The sequence below is a fragment of the Microcaecilia unicolor genome, chromosome 8, assembly GCF_901765095.1.
Source record: "Microcaecilia unicolor chromosome 8, aMicUni1.1, whole genome shotgun sequence".
Lineage (NCBI taxonomy): Eukaryota > Metazoa > Chordata > Amphibia > Gymnophiona > Siphonopidae > Microcaecilia > Microcaecilia unicolor.
The window spans coordinates 190,590,862-190,610,525 of record NC_044038.1 but is presented as its reverse complement, the minus strand read 5'-3'; the positions used below and the strand labels follow the sequence as shown (position 1 = coordinate 190,610,525).

General features: G+C 43.8%; 1 protein-coding gene across 1 annotated transcript in view; it reads left to right on the top strand.

The window, feature by feature from the left end:
* Positions 1-19,264, top strand: part of MYLK2 (myosin light chain kinase 2) — a 356,223-nt gene extending 336,959 nt beyond the window's left edge. Inside the window, exon 13 of the mRNA XM_030211793.1 lies at positions 18,194-19,264. Coding sequence (XP_030067653.1) covers positions 18,194-18,274 — 81 coding nt within the window. The 3' untranslated portion in view covers positions 18,275-19,264. The remainder of the gene's footprint in view (positions 1-18,193) is intronic.
* Positions 19,265-19,664: the final 400 nt, after the last annotated feature.

Below are 19,664 nucleotides of genomic sequence, written 5' to 3'. Positions count from 1 at the left end.
TGTACTAGAATGTCACCTAGAGCTCACAAGTATCGGGGGGAAAAAATAAAACAACTGGAGGGTAAAAGACTGTGCAATTCAGTCTTCTGCTGCATCGTCCTCATCAGCGGCTTCAAAACCATCAAAATTTTCACTCTCCGCAAGGGAAAATTGGAAAAATTCATAAAACAGCACTCTACTCTGAGAAGCTGCTACCGCAAAGGCAGCCTCTTATTCTACCACTGCAGCTGCTAAGCTCTACTGCTAAAGCCCGCTCTGAAATGCAGACTGCCAGCACCTCAATGCAGAATGGCAGCCCTGCTAACTGAAAGCTTGCTTGTCATCGGGGCCATAAGGAGACTCCCAAAGTGACTTTCCCTATTGATGCTGAAGTACGTCACTGACCCTCGATGCTGTCATGCATTGAGAGACTCCCCTCACCACGCTGCATTGGGAGCATTCTCAGTGCAGCAGCAGATCACCTCTTCGAAGCAGCTTCAAGCACCATCATTGACACTTCAGGGCTCCATCGTTCCATTATGAAAAGCACCATTCAAATGCCTCTTCACTTGGTGTTCCCTCCTCTATGAAAAGACATCATTCAGAGGCCCTTTTAATAAACTGCAGTAAAAGGGGGCCTGCGCTAGCTTCAGCGCTTGTTTTTGATGCTCACTGAGGCCCCCTTTTACTGCAGCAGGTAAAAGACTGTCTTTTTTTGAGAAAAAGAAATGTCCATGCAGTAAATGAAACACTGCATAGCCATTTTGGGAGGTGGGGGAGCCCTTACCGCCATCCACTGAGATGGCGGTAAGAGCTCCCGCACTAACCCGGTGGTAACTGGGCAGTTTACCACCAGTTAAATTCCAGCGCTACAAAAATAGATCATATTTTTGTAGCACCAGAAATGGCACGTGCTAGGGGTGGGAACTAATGCCAGGCTCCTGCAGTAAATTGTACAGCGCTGCGTAACCCTAGTAGCGCTTTAGAAATGTTAAGTAGTAGTAGCCCAGCGGTAGTTCCGGATTAGTGTGCGGTAATCCCCATGGTGGGCTCACCACTGCTTATTATAAGGGCCCCTCAACCTCTCCTTCATCCTAGAACATACACTCTACATCTTTTCTGGAGCCTAATCTAAGAAGAATTCTATTCCATCTAGCTCTAATGGTTCTTCCTCCCCTAAAAAGAAAAACTGCAAAACAAAGCTTAAACATATCAGCCTCTCTCCTCCAATGCTGACTCTTACTGAGCAACCTCCTCTAAACAATTCTATTCAAAAAATCTCAACTCTTCCACAGCCTCATCCGATTTTCACAAAGCTATGGAAGCAATTATTGTCTTCACAATATGGTTTAAAATCACCAGATTTAAATGCCCCAAATAACCAAACTTCTGCTTCTCATTCCAAGCAAGATCAACCTGAATTACCAGAGTCTTCTACTCTGATTATTCTGATCATGTACCTCCTCCACAAGACAGACCCTCTCCAGGAATATCATCATAACTGTCAACACCATTACCAGAAAATCAAGATCTTCCAGAGGATGTCACTTACTCCAAATTTTTACAGAAACTCCAGCTTACTACTGTCACAACCCAGGGTGATCCCTTGGGCCGTAGCCAAGTTGACGCAACCTAGCCAACCTGATGGCTGGCTAGGCCCCAAATGGTGGCAGGTGAGACACCTGGGCAAGGCTGGAGCTTGGAGTCAGGGCTGGAACTGGAAGAAAGAGCTGGAGCTTGTAGTAAGGGCTGGATAAGACAGGAAGCAGGGCAGGACCAAGGTTGGAACATAGAGCAGGGCTTGAACACATGAAACGGGCACTAGCAAGGTTTTCCTCGGAGTGTGTATGTTTGAGAGAGTATGTGTGAGATTGACTGTGTGTGTGAGAGAGAGAGAGTGAATGTGCGAATGTGTGTGTGTGACAGAGAGAGAGTGAGACTGCTGGGTGCGAGTGTGTCTCCTCTGTCCCCCCTCCAGCCACCCAGCGATTCTACTTTTTCCTTTGCCCCCCTCCAGCCACCCAGTGATTGTCCTCTCTCCCCTGCCCCCCCTCCAGCCATCCAGCGATTGTCCTCTCTCCCCTGCCCCCCCCTCCAGCCATCCAGCGATTCTCCTTTGTCCCCTGCCCCCCCTCCAGCCACCCAGCGATTCTCCTTTTTCCCTTGCCCCCCCTCCAGCCACCCAGTGAATCTCTCCATGTTCCGCTTCATTGTATGTGTGTTTTGTGGGTTTGGGGGGGGCGGTGGCTATGTGTGTGTCTGTGAGAGAGAAATATCATGTGTGTCACAGAGATAGATTAAGCTTGTGTGTGTTAGTGATAGACGGTGGGGCAAAGTTGGAGTGTGGGGGCGAGTGTCAGTGTGTGTGTGGTGTTTATTGCATGCGTGTGTAACAATGTTAGAGGAAGGGGGTTGTCTGGTGAATTTGGTTGGCTGTTGGGTTGTACTGTGTTTCTTGGAGGTACAGGAATCTTGTTAGTTTGGGGGGGGGAATTGGTTGGGGAGGGGTGTGTGTGGCGATCTGTGTGCCTGCATCACTGTTTTTGTGTCACAGAGTTTGTGTGTGTGTGTGTGTGAACGTGATAGACGGTGGGGCAGACTGGGAGGTTGTTTGCGAGTGTCTTTGTTTTTGTGATATTGTGTGTGTCTCTCACAATGACGGGGGGCAGGGCTGGTGAACTGAGAGCGTGTGGCTGTGAGCTTGGAGGTGGGTCAGCGTTGGTGGGGGGGGGAGTGGGTGGGTTTTCAGCATGTTGTTGCTGGCTCATATTAGTGTGGTGGTGTGTTGTTTTTTTTTTTATTTTGGTTTAAGTGGGATGGGGGGGGGGGGGGGTTGGAGGATGGGCCATGCTGCTAAAGTGGGAGGAAGTGGGGGGTGGCTTTGAGGGTGGTTATTGTTGCAGGGGTGATATATATATAGAGAGAGTGTGAGTGTGCATCTTTCCATGTTCCGTATTAGTGTGTGTGAGTGTTTTTCAGTGGGGTTTTAGGGGGGGGGGGGGGCTGTGGTTGAGTGTGTTTGTGTGAGAGCAAAAGATCATGTGTGTCACAGAGATATATTGTGTGTGTGTGAGTGAGAGAGAGAGTGTGTGTAAGTGAGAGAGGGTTGGGCGGACTTGGATGTTTGGGGCGAGAGGGTGTGGGAGGGGGCTGTGAGGGGGGTCAGCATTGTTATGTGGGGGGGTTGGCCTTGTTGTTAAAGGCTCGTATTAGTCTGGTGTTGTAGTGGTTTGTTTTTTTTTAATTTTGGGGGGTTTTTTTGGGGGGGGAGGGGTTGGGGGATGTCCGGTGCTGGCAAAGTTGTAGGAATTGGCTGCAGGCTTTGAGGGTGGTTATTGTTGCAGGGGTGACATAAAGAGAGAGAGAGAGAGAGAGTGAGTGTGCATCTCTCCATGTTCCGCATCCATTGTATGTGTGTGTGAGTGTTTGTTATCGTTTATTTATTTATTTATTTATTGCATTTGTATCCCACATTTTCCCACCTATTTGCAGGCTCAATGTGGCTTACAATATTACAACATGACAAGCATCGTTAAAGAGTAGGGAACAATTAGTTACATACTGAATAAGTGTGACAGAATGGATGTGATCAATACAATGAACAAGTAATCAGAATATCAAGTGATTAGCGACATTAAAGAATTCCTATTTTTTTTTTATTATTTCTTTATTCATATATTTCAATATATCATCACAATACATGAATATACAATCGGCATTTATACAAGAGGCAAAAATAAAAGGAAATATCATTAACAGCCTTTCTGTCCACAAGTTTAGGAAATTTGGAATCCAAGAATTTAGAATTTAAAGTAAAACATATAGCAATAATTACGGACTAGTGGTTGCAACCTCTGGTTCAGACCCCAGCCTGCATTTAGGGAGGGCACACAACATTCAATTCCACTCTAGCATCTAGAAATTGTTTTAACTGTTTTGGGTCTACAAATTGAAACTGTTTACCCTCAAGCATTACATTACAATAACAAGGAAAACGTAATATAAAAGTTGCTCCCAGTGCCACTACCCTAGGGCGGAGTTCCAAAAAGGCCCTCTGTCTCATCTGTGTAGGCCTTGAGAGATCAGGAAAAATACGAATTTTTGAGCCCAAAAACAGATTTTCTAAGTGTCTCAAGGAAAGCCTTAATACGGCATTCCTATCAGGCTCCAGCACAAAAGTAATTACTCAGAGGTTGACTCTGCTTGTTACTTTTGTGCTGGAGCCTGATAGGAATGCCGTATTAAGGCTTTCCTTGAGACACTTAGAAAATCTGTTTTTGGGCTCAAAAATTCGTATTTTTCCTGATCTCTCAAGGCCTACACAGATGAGACAGAGGGCCTTTTTGGAACTCCGCCCTAGGGTTCAATGAACTTTCAAGGAAAGAAGTAAGATCCATTCCTTCCCCTGCTATCGGGGGATTTTCTTCCACCACTCCACCACTCCTGATGTAATAAGCCCGAGTAAGGGGAGGCAGTGAGTCCTTATCCATTCCAAGAATATCAATCATATATTTTTTAACCATGTCCAAAGGGGAAATTAAAGGCGATTTGGGAAAATTAAGAAACCTGAGGTTAAGTCTTCTAGCCTGGTTTTCCAGGTACTCCAATCTTTTATGTAGGAAATTATTATCCTTAACCAAAGCCATTTCTACAGATCCCATTTCTTGAATTTTAATATTCACAGTCTCCAAATCTAAGGTTTGCTGTGCAGTCTTTTGCGCCTGAAGCAGGGCAGCCTCAGAAAGAGTCATTATGTCAGAAGTATTCATTTTTAAAGTAGTTTGCATAGAAGTGTGAATGCTGTAAACCATATCCCATAGTGACTCTAATGTCACAGTTGCTGGTCTATTCACACCACTAATGGCTGGAGAAGGGTGAGGTTGATCTTCAACACCAGCAAGTTTAGAAACTATATCCTGGGGCAATACCTTTGAAGCTGATTGTAGCAATAGTTCTGGGCGTTGAGATTCAGCCTCCGTTACTGCAGACACTCCCTCAAACAGGTCGGGCTGAGCCCCTTCGGCTTCCTTCCCTGTCAGAGCTGCCAGCAACTCCCCTCCAGGCTGGGGTGGAGCAACTCATTCCATGGGGCTCAGGGATGCCCCGTTTCTATTCTCAATCGACGCCGAAGCGCTGAGAGTTGCAGAGGGGGTCGAAAAGCCCTGAGGACCTGGTTGCTGTCTGAAAAATTGCAAAGTTGTCTGCCTCGTCGCTGAAGAAGTCACAGGAGCTGAGGGATGTTCCTTCACTTTTCCCCTCCGTTTCCCCATGCTTGATGAGGCGACAGAGGCACCGAAGAGGACCTACAAACAGAGCAACTTCCAGGAGCTAACACAGGTGCGTCCATTCACAACGCCATCTTGGATCAGAAAGTTAGAATTCCTATTATTGATTGTTATGGTAGGCCTTGTTGAAAAGATAAGTTTTTAATGATTTCCGGAAGTTGCTTAGGTCATGAATAGTTTTCAGGTCAGGTGGCAGTGCATTCCACATCTGCATGCCGATGTTGGAAAAACTAGACGCATGTACTAACTTGTATTTTAGGCCTTTACAGCTTGGAAAGTGGAGTCCTAGGTATGTGCGTGATGATCTTTTAGCATTCCTGGGTAGAAGATCAATAAGGTCTGACGTGTAGGCCAGCGCGTTTCCGTGAATAACCTTGAGAACCAGAGTGCATATTTTGAACACGGTACGTTCTTTGACTGGAAGCCAGTGCAGCTTCTCTCTTAGGGGTTTAGCGCTTTCATATTTTGTTTTTCCAAATGTTAGTCTAGCTGTGGTGTTCTGGGTTGTTTGGAGTTTTTTGATGATATGCTCCTTGCAGCCAGCATAAAGCGCGTTACAATAGTCTAAATGACTTAGCACCATCGATTGTACCAGGTTTATTTATTTGTAGTATTTGTATCCCCACATTTTCCCACCAATTTTCAGGCTCAATGTGGCTTACATTTGCCGTAATGGAGGTTGCCATTTCCGGGTAACAAAATTACAAATGGTATTGCGTTAAGGTGCATGCATACATGGTAACATACATAGAACATAGCATATGTGAAACAGATCATGGCATATATATATATATCATGTGCATACATAGATGGTAAAAAAGAATACATTATGGTATTGCATGAGGTTCCTGAGTAATAAATTGGATTGTAGCATACATTAAGTCATCGACTATAGAGAGACCCTATTTGACATAAGGTTTAAAGTGGTAGTGCTTGATCATTAATAGCAAAGAGGTTAATCAGTCATGTGATGAAAGTTCGGTTTTGTATAGATCGTGTATAGTGTTATTATTTAGTATTTAAGATGGATGTTTATGGTATGCCTTCTTGAAAAGATCTGTTTTCAGTAGCCTTCGGAAGATGGTTAGGTCTTGCGTTGTTTTTATAGCCTTCGGTAGTGCATTCCATAGCTGCGTGCAGATGTATGAGAAACTGGTTGCGTATGTGGATTTATATATTAGCCCTTTACAGTTAGGATAGTGGAGATTGAGGAATGTGCGTGATGATCTTTTTGTGTTCCTAATAGGCAAGTCTATAAGGTCTGACATGTAGGTCGGGGCTTCCCCGTAGACGATTTTGTGGACCATGGTGCAAACTTTGAACGCAATTCATTCTTTTAGTGGAAGCCAGTGTAGTTTTTCTCTTAGGGGTTTGGCGCTTTCATATTTCGCTTTCCCGAATATGAGTCTGGCTGCTGTGTTTTGAGTGGTTTGAAGCTTCATAATGATTTGTTCTTTGCATCCGGCATAAATGGCATTGCAGTAGTCTAGATGACTTAGCACCATTGATTGTACTAGGCTTCAGAACACTTCCCTTGGGAAGAAAGGTTTGATTCTTTTAAGCTTCCACATTGAGTAGAACATTTTCTTTGCTGTATTTTTTGCATGGTCATGGAGTGTGAGATTTTGGTCAATTGTGACTCCCAGAATTTTCAGACTGTCTGAGACCGGATGGTGTAGTCTGGGGTGTTTATGGTATTGGGTTTGTTTGTGTTGTATTGTGAGGACAGGATGGGACATTGTGTTTTTTCTGCGTTTAGCTTCAGTTGGAATGCGTCTGCCCATGAGTTCATTATTTGGAGGCTGTGTGTGATTTCATTTGTGATTTTGGTTATGTCTTGTTTGAACGGTATGTATATCGTGACATCGTCTGCATAGATGTACGGGTTGAGTCCTTGGTTGGATAGCGATTTGGCTAAAGGAGTGGAGGAGTGGCCTAGTGGTTAGGGTGGTGGACTTTGGTCCTGGGGAACTACTACTACTAACTAACATTTCTAAAGCGCTACTAGGGTTACGCAGCGCTGTACAATTTAAACATAGAAGGACAGTCCCTGCTCAAAGAGCTTACAATCTAAAAGACAAGAGAACAATCTAAAGACAAGTGTACAATCTAGAGGACGAGTGAACAGTTAATCTGATAGGGTGGATAGATTGGGGCATTCTATATTTCTCGAACGGTTAGGCGCCGAAGGCAGCATTGAAAAGGTGAGTTTTAAGCAGAGATTTGAAGATGGGTAGGGAGGGGGCATGGCATATGGGTAAAGGAAGATTGTTCCAGGCATAGGGTGAGGCAAGGCAGAATGAGCGGAGCCTGGAGTTGGTAGTGGTGGAGAAGGGTACTGAGAGAAAGGCTTTGTCCTGTGAGCACAGGTTACGGGCGGGAACATAGGGGGAGATGAGGGTGGAGAGGTAGTGAGGAGCCGCAGACTGAGTGCATTTGTAGGTAAGGAGGAGGAGCTTGAATTGTATGTGATATCTGATCGGAAGCCAATGAAGTGATTTGAGGAGAGGGGTGATATGAGTATATCGGTTTTGGCGGAATATAAGACGTGCAGCAGCTGATGGCTGAGTGGGAGGCCGGTGAGGAGTAAGTTGCAGTAATCAAGGCGAGAGGTAATGAGAGTGTGGACGAGAGTTCTGGTGGTGTGCTCAGAGAGGAAAGGGCGAATTTTGCTGATGTTGAACTGAGGAACTGAGTTCAATTCCCACTTCAGGCACAGGCAGCTCCTTGTGACTCTGGGCAAGTCACTTAACCCTCCATTGCCCCAGGTACAAATAAGTACCTGTAAGCCGCATTGAGCCTGTCATGAGTGGGAAAGCTCGGGGTACAAATGTAACAAAAAAAACAAAACAAAAAAAAAATCATTAAGTTAAAAAGGGTTGGTGAGAGCGGTGATCCTTGTGGTACTCTGCATTCAGGTTTCCATGGTGTTGACGTTTTTGAATTTGAAATCACTTGATAAGTTCTTGCTGTTAAGAAGCCTTTAAGCCATCTTAGTATGTTTCCTCCATTCCCGAAGTAGTCTAGGATGTTCGAGAGTATTTGGTGGCTGACCATGTCGAACGCGCTGAACATATCAAATTGTAGGAGTAGCACATTGTTTCCAGGTGCAATTAGTTGTTTAAATTTGGTTATGAGAGTGGTTAGCACTGTTTCAGTGCTATGGTTGGATCGAAATCCTGACTGTGATTCATGAAATATTGTGAATTTGTTTAGGTAATTGGTGAGTTGTTTGGTTACCATACTTTCCATTAGTTTTACTATCAGGGGGATGGATGCTACTGGCTGATAGTTGGTTGTGACGTTTAATTTTTTCTTTAAATCTTTGGGCATGGGTGTAAGTAATATGTTTCCTTTGTCCTTGGGGAAAAGTCCGTGTTGTAGCATGTAGTTCAGGTGTGACATAAGGTCTGTTATGAAGCATTTGGGGGCGAACCTTATTAGGCTACTGGGGCAAATATCCAGTTTGGAGTGGGTTTTGGAGAACTTGTTGAGTGCTTGAGTGATGGTTTCTTCGGTTAGCAGATCAGTCATTCCAGGTTCGATCTGCTGGGTATTCACCAGGAGTGGGGTCCAGGCAATCCATAACTTTTTGTGATCAGTGGTATTGATTAGTAGTGTGGCTCGAAGTTTTATAATTTTCTCATTGAAGTATTTGGCAAGTTGGTCTGCCGATGGGGTGTCTGTGCTGGCTGTGGTAACCGGTGTGGTGTCTATTAGTTTATTCACGAGTTGGTAGAGTTTATGTGCGTCTTTGTAGTCTGGTCCTATTTTGGTTTGGTAGTATGCTCTTTTGGTTTGTCTTATTGTATATTTGTATTTTCTTTGCATTTGTTTCCAATCTTTGAGTGTTCATTTTTTGCCATGCGTGTTCGAGTCTTCTGACTTGTGTTTTTAGTTTTTTCAGTTCTTCATTGAGCCAAGGTATTGAGCTGTGTCTTCGTGTGGTTCTTGTTTGTAGTGGTGCAATTTCATCTAGTATGTTCCTGCATCTGTCGTCCCAATTTTTGAGATAGTGTTTGGAGTCTGTCTGTGCTAACCATTCATTTTTGTAGATCTGTTGCCAGAATGTACCAGGATCAATCTGTCCTCTAGTAGTGTATGTTGTGCATTCTTGCTTGGGGTGCTACGTTTAATTTATGGTGGTCTGACCATGGTATGGCCGTCCATTTTGTATTTGTTAGTATAAGGTTTGAGTCTGAGGATAGTTTGTATGTAATGAGGTCAATTGTGTGTCCTTTGACATGCATAGCTTGCATATTAGGCAAGTTAAGGTCCCATAGTTGCAGGAAGTCTTTGCAATCACGTGTATTGGTTGCATTAGGGTCTTCCAGGTGTAAGTTTATGTCACCTATTATGAATGAGTTGGAGTTGGATACACATGTATTCGCTATAAAATCCATAAAGTTTGACTGGAATTCTTGCTAATTTCCTGGTGGTCTATAAAACAGGACCACGTTTAGATGGTCGAGCAGGGTAGCCTGGTGGATTCTAACTGAGGCAATTTCGAGGTTTGGTGTTATAGATTCAGCAGTTGTTGTTACGGTGAAGTGGGATCTATAGATTAGTGCTATTCCACCTCCTCTTTTTTCTTTCCTTGTCCAGTGTGTAATTTTGTAGCCTGGGGGGCAGAGTTCTAGGATGATGGGGTCCTTGTGATCGTAGATCCAGGTTTCACTGATGAGTACTAGGTCAAGGTTGTCTGCCGTGATCCAGTCAGTTATTGTTGTTGTTTTATTTACCACTGATCTGGCGTTTATGTATCTCACCTGAATTGTTTGGTAGGGGTCTTTTATGTTCGTAGTTCTGATGATTTTCTTGTCTGTTCTCTTGTTGTATAGGTTTATTATGTCCTTTCTTTCCTTTGTGATATGTTTGTCCCCATGGGGTAGTTTTTTCATTGTTTTGATTATTGTTGTTCTGGTGAGGTGTGTTGTGCCTGGGTAATCTGAAGAGGTTAAGTATTGTGGATATGTTGTTGGTGTTTGTGAGGGGGGTGGTTAGTGTTTGGTGAATTAGGGATAGTGTATAGGTTATTAGAATTAGTTTGGTGATAATCATTTTGTTGTTTCTCTTTGGGATTCCCTTTTAAGGTGGGATTAAGGCCTTGGTTGGCTAGCATCTTGGCCAAGGTGTCATCATTAGATTGAAGAGGGTCGGTGAGAGTGGAGATCCTTGGGAAACCCCGCATTCCAGTATCCATAATGTTTTTTTTTAAATGAGGGGTTTTCTAGGGGTCTGTGAGGGGTCAGCTTGAAGTTATCTTCAACTCACATTTCTCGTCTGATTCGGGAATCTCCGCCTATGAGGCTGGAGCGCTGGAACCGAATTCCTCGGTTTACACTGACCTCACGAGGCAGTGGGCAGTGCTGGATTCAGATTCTTCGGTTTACACTGACCTCTTTAGGCAGTGAGCAGCACTGGATCCGGGTTCCCCGGTTTACAATGTCAGCGTTGGAACCGACTTCCTCGGTTTACACTGACCTGTCTAAGCCGTAGCAGCGTTTGAAATTGCTCGGTCTGGGAGGACGGGGATTTCAAGCGTTATCCAGTGGTTTCAATTCTTGATCACGTTTATCGTGTCGGCATTCGGAGGGCGATCTTATCGGGTCGGTCACAGGCAATCGCGGCCACTTGGTTCCGGAGACTTGTTTCGGGTGAGGCGTGGACGGCTCGAGTCTCTTGGCTATGTGATCGGGTTGCAGGGTGTACTATCTCTGCCTTGCCCACGGCCCGCTGGCTGTTCACCTCTCACTCACCACTTGCTTTCCGTCTGCTGCTCTCTGCTCACCACCGCGGGTCCAGGTGGTTGGGCGGCTAGGTGAGGCCAGTGGCGTACCAAGGGAGGGGCGGGGGGGCGGTCTGCCCCGGGTGCACGCCGCGGGGGAGGGGGGGTGCCGCAGCATGCGCCTGTCTGCTCCCAGTTCGCTAAGCTCGCTAAATTCTCTCATTCGCTGCAGCTCCCTCCTTCTGCCCCGGAACAGATTACTTCCTGTTCTGGGGCAGAGGGAGGGAGCTGCAGCGAACGAGAGAATTTAGCGAGCGGAGCAGACAGGCACGCGCTGCGGCACCCCCCCCAGCGGCGTGCACCGGGGGGGGGGGTCATTTCGCGGGGGGAGTGCGCTGTACCCGGGGGGGGGGGGCGCATCGGTGATCCGCCCCAGGTGCCGTCGAGGGTAGGAACACCACTGGGTGAGGCTAAGGTGGGAGTAGCGGAAGATGGCTCTTGGTAAGAAAGATTTTAATCTCTTGAGTTTCCACATTGATTGGAACATCTTCTTCGTTGTATTCTTTGCATGGCTTTCAAGTGTGAGATTTCGATCTATGGTAACTCCAACAACTTCAGGGTGTCAGAGATAGGAAGGGAAAAGTTTGGTGTGTTGATGGAGAATTTACTTGTGTTATGTTGTGATGTAAGTATAAGACATTGTGTTTTTTCGGCGTTCAGCTTTAGTTGAAAGGCATCCGCCCATGCATTCATAATTTGGAAGTTGTGATTTATGTCGTCCATAATTTCCGTTAGGTTATGTCTGAATGGGATGTAGATCGTGATGTCATCTGCATATATGTATGGATTAAGGCCTTGGTTGGCTAGCGTCTTGGCCAAGGTGTCATCATTAGATTGAAGAGGGTCGGTGAGAGTGGAGATCCTTGGGGAACCCCGCATTCCAGTATCCATAAAGCTGACGTATTTGAGCTAGTCTTCACTTGGTATGATCTTGTAGTTAGAAAGCCTCTAAACCAGTTGAGAACGTTGCCTCCAATTGCAAAATATTCCAAAATGTTTAGTAGTATATTATGGCTTACCATGCCGAATGCACTGGACATGTCAAATTGTAGGAGTATGTTGTTTCCAGTTGCGATTGCTCGTTTGAATGTAGTGAGCAAAGTAGTTAGTACTGTTTTGATGCTGTGGTTAGCCCAAAATCCTGATTGGGAGTCATGGAGAATTGAGAATTTGTCTAGATATTCAGTAAGTTGTTTGGTTACTATACCTTCCATTAATATGGTTATCAGAGGGATAGACGCTACTGGACAATAGTTGGTTGTCATTTGTGCTTTTTTTTTTTTGGGCCCTTGGGTATAGGGGTGAGTAGAATGTTTCATTTATCCTTTGGGAATAGTCCATTTTGTAACATATAGTTCAGGTGGAGTGTGAGGTCAGATACGTATTGTTGAGGAGCTGATTTTAGAAGGTTGTTAGGGCAAATATCTAATTTGCATTGGGATTTGGCAAACTTTTTAAGGCCTTGAGAGACGGAATCAACCATGTGGGTGTCAAAGTTAATCCAGGTTCTGTCTGCTGGATGTTCACCGGGGATAGGGTCTAGACCGTCGAGGAATCTTAAGTATTCTGTGGAATTGATATGTAACATAAGTCGTAGCTTGACAATTTTCTCTTTGAAGTAGTTCGCAAGGTTATCTGCCGAAGGGGTGTTTATGTTGTTAGAGGTAATCGGTGTGGTGTCTAATAGTTTTTTTTTTTTTTTATTTAATATTTATTCATTTATCCATTTTATTACAAGAAACATCTTGCTTAAGAAAGTATACAAAGATAAGGCAGTTACATAACTGCTAAGGAATATTAAGAAAATATATAAAGAGAAAACAATATACATTTTCAAGGAAACCCATACTCAAGTCCATAAATTTGAAATCCAAGATTAGGATATCTAAGGGAGTATAACAAAAGGAAATATATAACGGATGGTGCAAACCTTGCTAAGTGGAGTTATCTTATAATTTAATGCTTATCCACTTTTACCGAGGCAATAAGTGCCGATACGTGAGCTGGTTCTGTGAAAACGTATTTCTTCTCCCTAAGCCTTATTATGCACTTGCAGGGGTACCTTAAAAAAAAGGTTCCCCCCCGAGTGCAAAACCTCAGGCCTAAGGAGCAAGAATTGTTTCCTCCGTCTTCTAGTCTCTTTAGAGACATCGGGAAATAATAATATTTTAAAGCCCAAAAAAGGCTTATCTTTATTTCGGAAAAATAAACGAAAGATCCAATTCTTGTCTGGTAATAATGCAACCGTCGCCACTAACGTGGCGGCAGTTGATAATTCAGAGTCAGAAGTCTGAAGCAAAAGAGAGACATCGATCGGATTATCAAGTTGGTTCAAATTTTTCCCAGGAATATAATATGCCATAGTCAGTGGTGGTAGATTCGACTCAGGTATCATCAAAATTTCACGCATATAGCGTTTCAGCATCTCAAGAGGAGCAACATTCTGTAATCTAGGAAAGTTAACAAATCTCAGGTTGTAACTTTTAGTATAATTGTCAAAAATTTCAGTTTTCAGTCTGAGGTTTGTCAAATCTTTCGTCATAGTAGGTTGTATTGTTTCAATCTTCACAATTCTTTGATCCATTTTATCCACTTTATCATTTAACTCTTTAAGCTGTTCATCTTTTTTTTGTAAATCAATTTCCAAGGATTTTACTTTTGGCATTACTTCATTAGTCTGTTTTAAGAAGGTTTGTCCCAAATTAGAAACTAAGTCCCATAATGCATCTAATGTCACTTCTTTCGGTTTAGTTACTAGCTCTTTAGGTAATTCAAACCTTTCAGAAAACCGCTCACGAGTCTCACCCAGTCCCTCAGGTCCTCCTCCCTTGATCCGCGGCGATTCCATGGGCGAACTGCCCTCCGTTCCAACCTGAGATGTAAGTGAAGCTTCTAATCGGCGTTCCTCTGGGCCCCTACCATCTTCCGGAGTGGACCCCGTCGATTCAATAAGGCTGGGGAGGAGGGGTGGGCGCGGCGGGGCTCAAGGTGACTTCATAGCCAGGAGAAGCCGAAATCTCCAAATTGCCGGCGTTCCCTACTGGCTGCATTCCGCCGTCAAAAGTAGCTCCCTGTGGCCTCACAAAACAATCCATCGGACCAGGTAAGGAGGGGGGTAACGGGGAAGCTCTGCTCGTTGTTCTCCCTCTTCGTTTAGGCATTTTGGTAGAGCACGAAAAACGAGGCGCACAGTAACTTAGCTAGGTGCAGCCATCTTGGATCGTGTCTAATAGTTTGTTCACAAGTTGATAGTGTTTATGTGTATCATTATAGTCTGGTCCAATTTTATTTTTTGTAGTATGCTCGTTTGGTTTGCCTGACGGTGTATTTGTATTTTCTTTGTAGATGTTTCCAAGTGTTGAGTGTGGAGTCGTCTTTCTTTTTGTTCCATGCTCGTTCTAACCTTCTAACTCAGGTTTTTAGTGTTTTCAGTTCTTTGTTAAACCACGGTATTGAGTTTTGTCTTTGCGATGTTCTAGTTTGTAGTGGTGCTATATTGTCTAAAATGGTACTGCACCTGATGCCCCATTCATGAAGAAAGTGGTTTGAATCTGTTTGGGTTGACCAGTCGTCATTATAAAATTGTTGGCAGAATATGACCGGGTCAATTTGACCTCTCGTGGTATAAGATGTACGTTCTTTGATATGGCGTAAGTCATTTTTTCGCCATTGGAGGTGAAAGTTTAATTTGTAATGATCAGACCATGGTACAGCTGACCATTTTGTAGATGTTAATAAAAGATTAAGGTCTGGTGAGAGTTTATACGTGATGATATCAAGTGTGTGTCCTTTAATATGAGTTGGTTCCATATTTGGCCAATGGAGATCCCATAATAGGAAGAGATCCATACATTCACGTACATTGGTAGAGTTAGGGTCTTCAAGGTATAGATTGATATCCCCTAATATGATGAGGTTGGAGGTGGAAATACATGTGTTCGATTTAAAGTCCATAATGTGTGTTTGGCTCTCAAGCCAGTTCCCGGGTGGTCTGTAGAACAGGACTACATTGAGGTGGTTGCACAGGTTTATATGATTAACTCTGACTGAGGCAATTTCGAGTTGTGGAAGTATGGACTCGGTTATGGTAGTAACAGTAAAATGGGATCTGTGGATTATCGCTATTCCTCCTCCTCTTTTTCCAGTCCTCGTCCAGTGGGTAATTTTGTAGCCAGGGGGGCACAAATCTAGAATTATCGGGTCTTTAGGATCGTGAATCCAGGTCTCGCTGATAAAGAGAAGATCAAGATTATCTGATGTGATCCAGTCTGTTATGGTTGTTGTTTTGTTGACTACGGACCTGGCATTTATATATCCCACTTGGATTGGTTGGTAGGATTCAGTTAGTGTCGAGGGTGTGTTGTCTTTTATTAGTTGTCTATCCTCTTGGAATTTGGTCTTATTTTGTCCTTTCTTTCCTTTAAATTGATTATAGCCATATGTAGTAGATTTCCCTTTTAGTTGGTTGTTATTCTTCTGGTGTTGATTGTTATATTTAGGTAATCTGCAAGGATTAATTACTGTGGGTATGCTGTTGTCTGTGGGGATGATGGTTAGACCGTGGGCGATCAATGATAGGGAATAGATTATTAGGAGCAGTTTGGTAGTAGTTGTTTTGGGGGGGGGGGAGAGGGATGGTGTGTGTGTGTGAGAGTGAAAGATCAGAGATAGATTGTGTATGTGAGACAGTATGTCTGTGTGTGTCTCACAGAGAGAGTTTGTGTGTGTAGTTCAGATAGTGTGTGGCTGACTGGGAGGTTGGGGCGAGTATTTGTGTTTTTGTGTGTATGTCTGACAATGACGGGGGGGGGGGGGGGGAAGGGGGGTGCCGATGGAGAGGGTGTGGCATGGTGTTTGGAGGGGGGTCAGTGTTGCTTGGGGGTGGGGGTGGTATGTTTTGGCAGTGTTCTTGGTGGCTGGCATTATTGTGGTGCTGTTCAGTATTGTTTTTTGTTGAGGGGGGGTTCGGGGGTGTCAGTAGTAGTGTCCCATGCTGGTGAAGTGGGGGTGGAGATAGCGCTGTTGGCGAGCTGGGAGGGTGTGTCTTGTGTCTGGGAGGCGGGTTGAGAGGGAGGCGGCGAGTGGTTTGGTTCGTTGTGTGTTTGTGTGCTGGGGAGCTGGGAGGGTGTGTGTGGGAGGGGTTTGTTACTGAGGCAGCTAGTGGCTTACAGGGGGGTGGATCTTGGTTTTTTTTTTTTGGTGGGGTACTTGCTGGCGATGTGTGAGGGTGTGTTGTGTCTGAGGGAGGGGGTTTGTGACTGAGGCGGCGAGTGGCTTGCAGGGGGTGGAGCTTTTGCCTGCGTTTTTGTGGGGTAGTGGGTCATTGCGTGCGAGCTGGGAGGGTGTGTTGTGTGTGTGGGAGGGGGGTTGAGAGGGAGGTGGCTAGTGGTTGCAGGGGGTTGATTGTTTTTCTGCTTCTTGGTGGGGAGGGTGGGTCTTAGCATTGTGGACGAACTGGGAGGGTGTGTAATGTGTCTGGGAGGCGGGTTGAAAGGGAGGCAGCGAGTGTTTTGCTTCCAGCCACCCAGTGCTTCTAAAGTAATAAAACGCACCTCCAACGTTCTCCTGGGGGGGCGTGGTGTTGCGGCGAGGGCGGGCCTCGTGCTGCTGTGCGGTTGGTCAGTGCTTCTTGGCTTCAGGAATGCTTCAAGGCTTGAAGGCTTCATTTTCTCGGCTTCAGAACGTTGGAGGTGCGTTTTATTATATAGGATATGCTGATGACATCACCATCTATTTACTTTATGTACTTCTTTGGGATCTTGCCACTGTTGGAAACAGGATGCTGGGCTTCATAGACCTTCGGTCGGTCTCAGTATGTTAATACTTATGTACTTATGTAGATCCAGGATATCCTAAATACCATCCAGAAAATCTTGGATCTGATGGAAAATTGGGCATCCTCTTTCCACCTCAAATTAAACAGGGAAAAAACTAAATTCCTAATCATTTCCAATCCTAATAGCACACATGAGCATACTAGTTTCACAGTCAACCCAGACTACTTACCCACTGGAGTCTGAATTGAAAATTCTAAAGGACGTTATCAATCAATTTATGACTTGTGAGGACCAAGTTAACTCCATGATTGCCAAAGCCTTCAGGTTTCTCTGGAAACTAAAAAGAAACCTTTCCAACAACTACTTTCCGCTCACTAATCCAAACCTTGGTCTTGTCAATTGTAATGCTGTATACAGGGAACAAGGAATCTCTAACAAAGAAACTTCAAACAACTCTGAATACAGCTGCTAGGCTGGTCTATAAAGGGCATCTCCATTTCTCATCAGATTACATTGACTCCCTATCAAAGCTAGAATTATCTTCAAAACATGCACATTCATTTACAAAATAATCTATGGGTTGGCTCCAGACTATATGCTGGACTTTATAGATCTTCCGGCCCACAATGTATCTCCTACTTCTAGGGATTATCTTATCCTACACTTCCCTAGCTATAAAAATATCAAATATAAATCTATACAGATTAGGGATTTCTCTCATTTAGACAACAATTGGTGAAATTCCATTCCAAGTGAAATAAAACATATTACCAGCTATTTGACCTTCTGAAAATCCTTAAAGGTCTTCCTCTTCAAAAGTTTCTACATTAATTATATTAGACATCTGTTTCCAAACCACTCTAATATCACATTTGTTGTCTTTCAGCAATGTTTCTATACCTTCCCTGTGTTTTATATTTAGTATTATATACTGTTTGAAATAGTTCCTATTAATAATGTAAGCCACATTGAACTGATTAATGATATTTGGATAATGTGGGATATAAGTATCAATCAATAAATAAATGATTGTTTCAAACAGGGTGGCTCAAGGTGGGAACTACTGAGCATGCTCAGAAGCCTCTTCTAGAGGTTTCTGAGCTCTAAGACCAGGGCTGCTTGGCACCATCACCCACATGTGTGGCTATTGTATCCTTTCCACAGAGAACACCTGTTTCAGTTGTGCAACGTGGATACCAGAGTTGTTAGTTTCCCACCCCTAGCTAGCCTACAGTGCTTTCTCCACAGCCTACACTCCTGTTCCATTCCCTAGCACACCTACTTCTGAGATATATTATCAGTGGACTGTCTGAATCCTGCATAAGCAACTGAGTTTTCTTTTTTTTTTTTTCTTTTTTGAACAGAAAAACTTTATCGCTGTTACTGCTGCCAATCGATTTAAGAAAATTAGCAGCTGTGGCTCCCTTACAACACTTGAAGATTAGGGGTCAGATGTACTAAAGAGGTTTTACATGTCTACAGGAAAAAATATTTAAGTACCTCTGACTATATGTTTGTAATGTGGTGTTTCATACCCTGCTATTAGATGGAACAGAGAAATTTCCATTTACCCTGCCTTTACCACTCTCAAAACAAGAATGTAGCTGAAAAACGGCAATTACAGAATTCTTCCCTTGCTGCAAGATTTCTTCTTTGAGTCTTCCTCTCCTATTTTTAAACCTACTGTGTAGGACCTGCATGTCAGTTCTTTCACTGCTTTGTGTGTAGTATGGATATAAGTGCTTATGCCTCTGGACATGTAGCTGAGGATCTGTGCACACACACATCCAGGACTAGGTCACAAATTACTTGGAAATCAAGGCAGATATTTCAGCTTTTCACATTCAAGCTCTTAGAATGTTTATAGCAGGACTAGCTGACCAGCATCTGTGATCTGGATTCTGGCAAGCCATTATAGACTTCCTAGGAGGAAGTGCCTGGGTTACTGTGTTGAGACGATACTGGTAGTGGTAGTCAAACAGCTGTAGACTCATATGTTTGAACACTAACTACTCTTATAAACAAATTCAAACCTTGATAATACAACTGTGTCACATTTGCTGTTATTTACAATGTACAGTGAATTGCTGAAGAAAAGCATTATAGTTCTGAAATGAGTTTGCTTTGAATGGGTCTGCCTCTTTCTGGTTGGCTGAGCAGTATGGTACTCCTGCACCTTTAATACCAATGGTAATACCAATACCATATACCCTGCTCCAATATAATGATGGAAACCTTCATCTATCCTGCAATTTCTGCTTAATTGTTCCAAGGCTCTGTGTAACTGTCAGGAGGTTTTATCTGAAGTGGTGCTGTTGTATTACTTTGACAGTCTATGCCTGATGTAAATAAATGTACAGCAACTACCCCCCCCCCCCCCTCCGTGGCACTGTGCTGTTGTAGTTGCCATTAAAGAATACCTGCACTGGACTCCAGATGCTATCTGTACAATGTGTTGATGTTGATGCGTGTTATTCAGTTGTGTGTCTGGTGCACTACATTATGTAAGGATCTTGCTGTCTACGACATTTCTAGTGTACTGTTTCAAAGTTGCCAAATTATGAAAGTGTATGGAGATTTTTTTTTTAACAGACATGTTTTACTGCCACCATTTTGTTCACAGACTGATTGTACTAGAATTTGCTGCTTTATAGTAGCTGCATCACAGCACCTCAGCTCACAGTACTACTGTGAACAAACTGGCCCCATTGTTCATGACGTTTATATTGTTATACAAATTGTTTTGAGACTTTTTTTTTCTGATTGTTGGTATATTTACTGACGGTTGGTAACATTGATTTATGTCTCTTTTTAATATACCCAAACAAGAGGTCT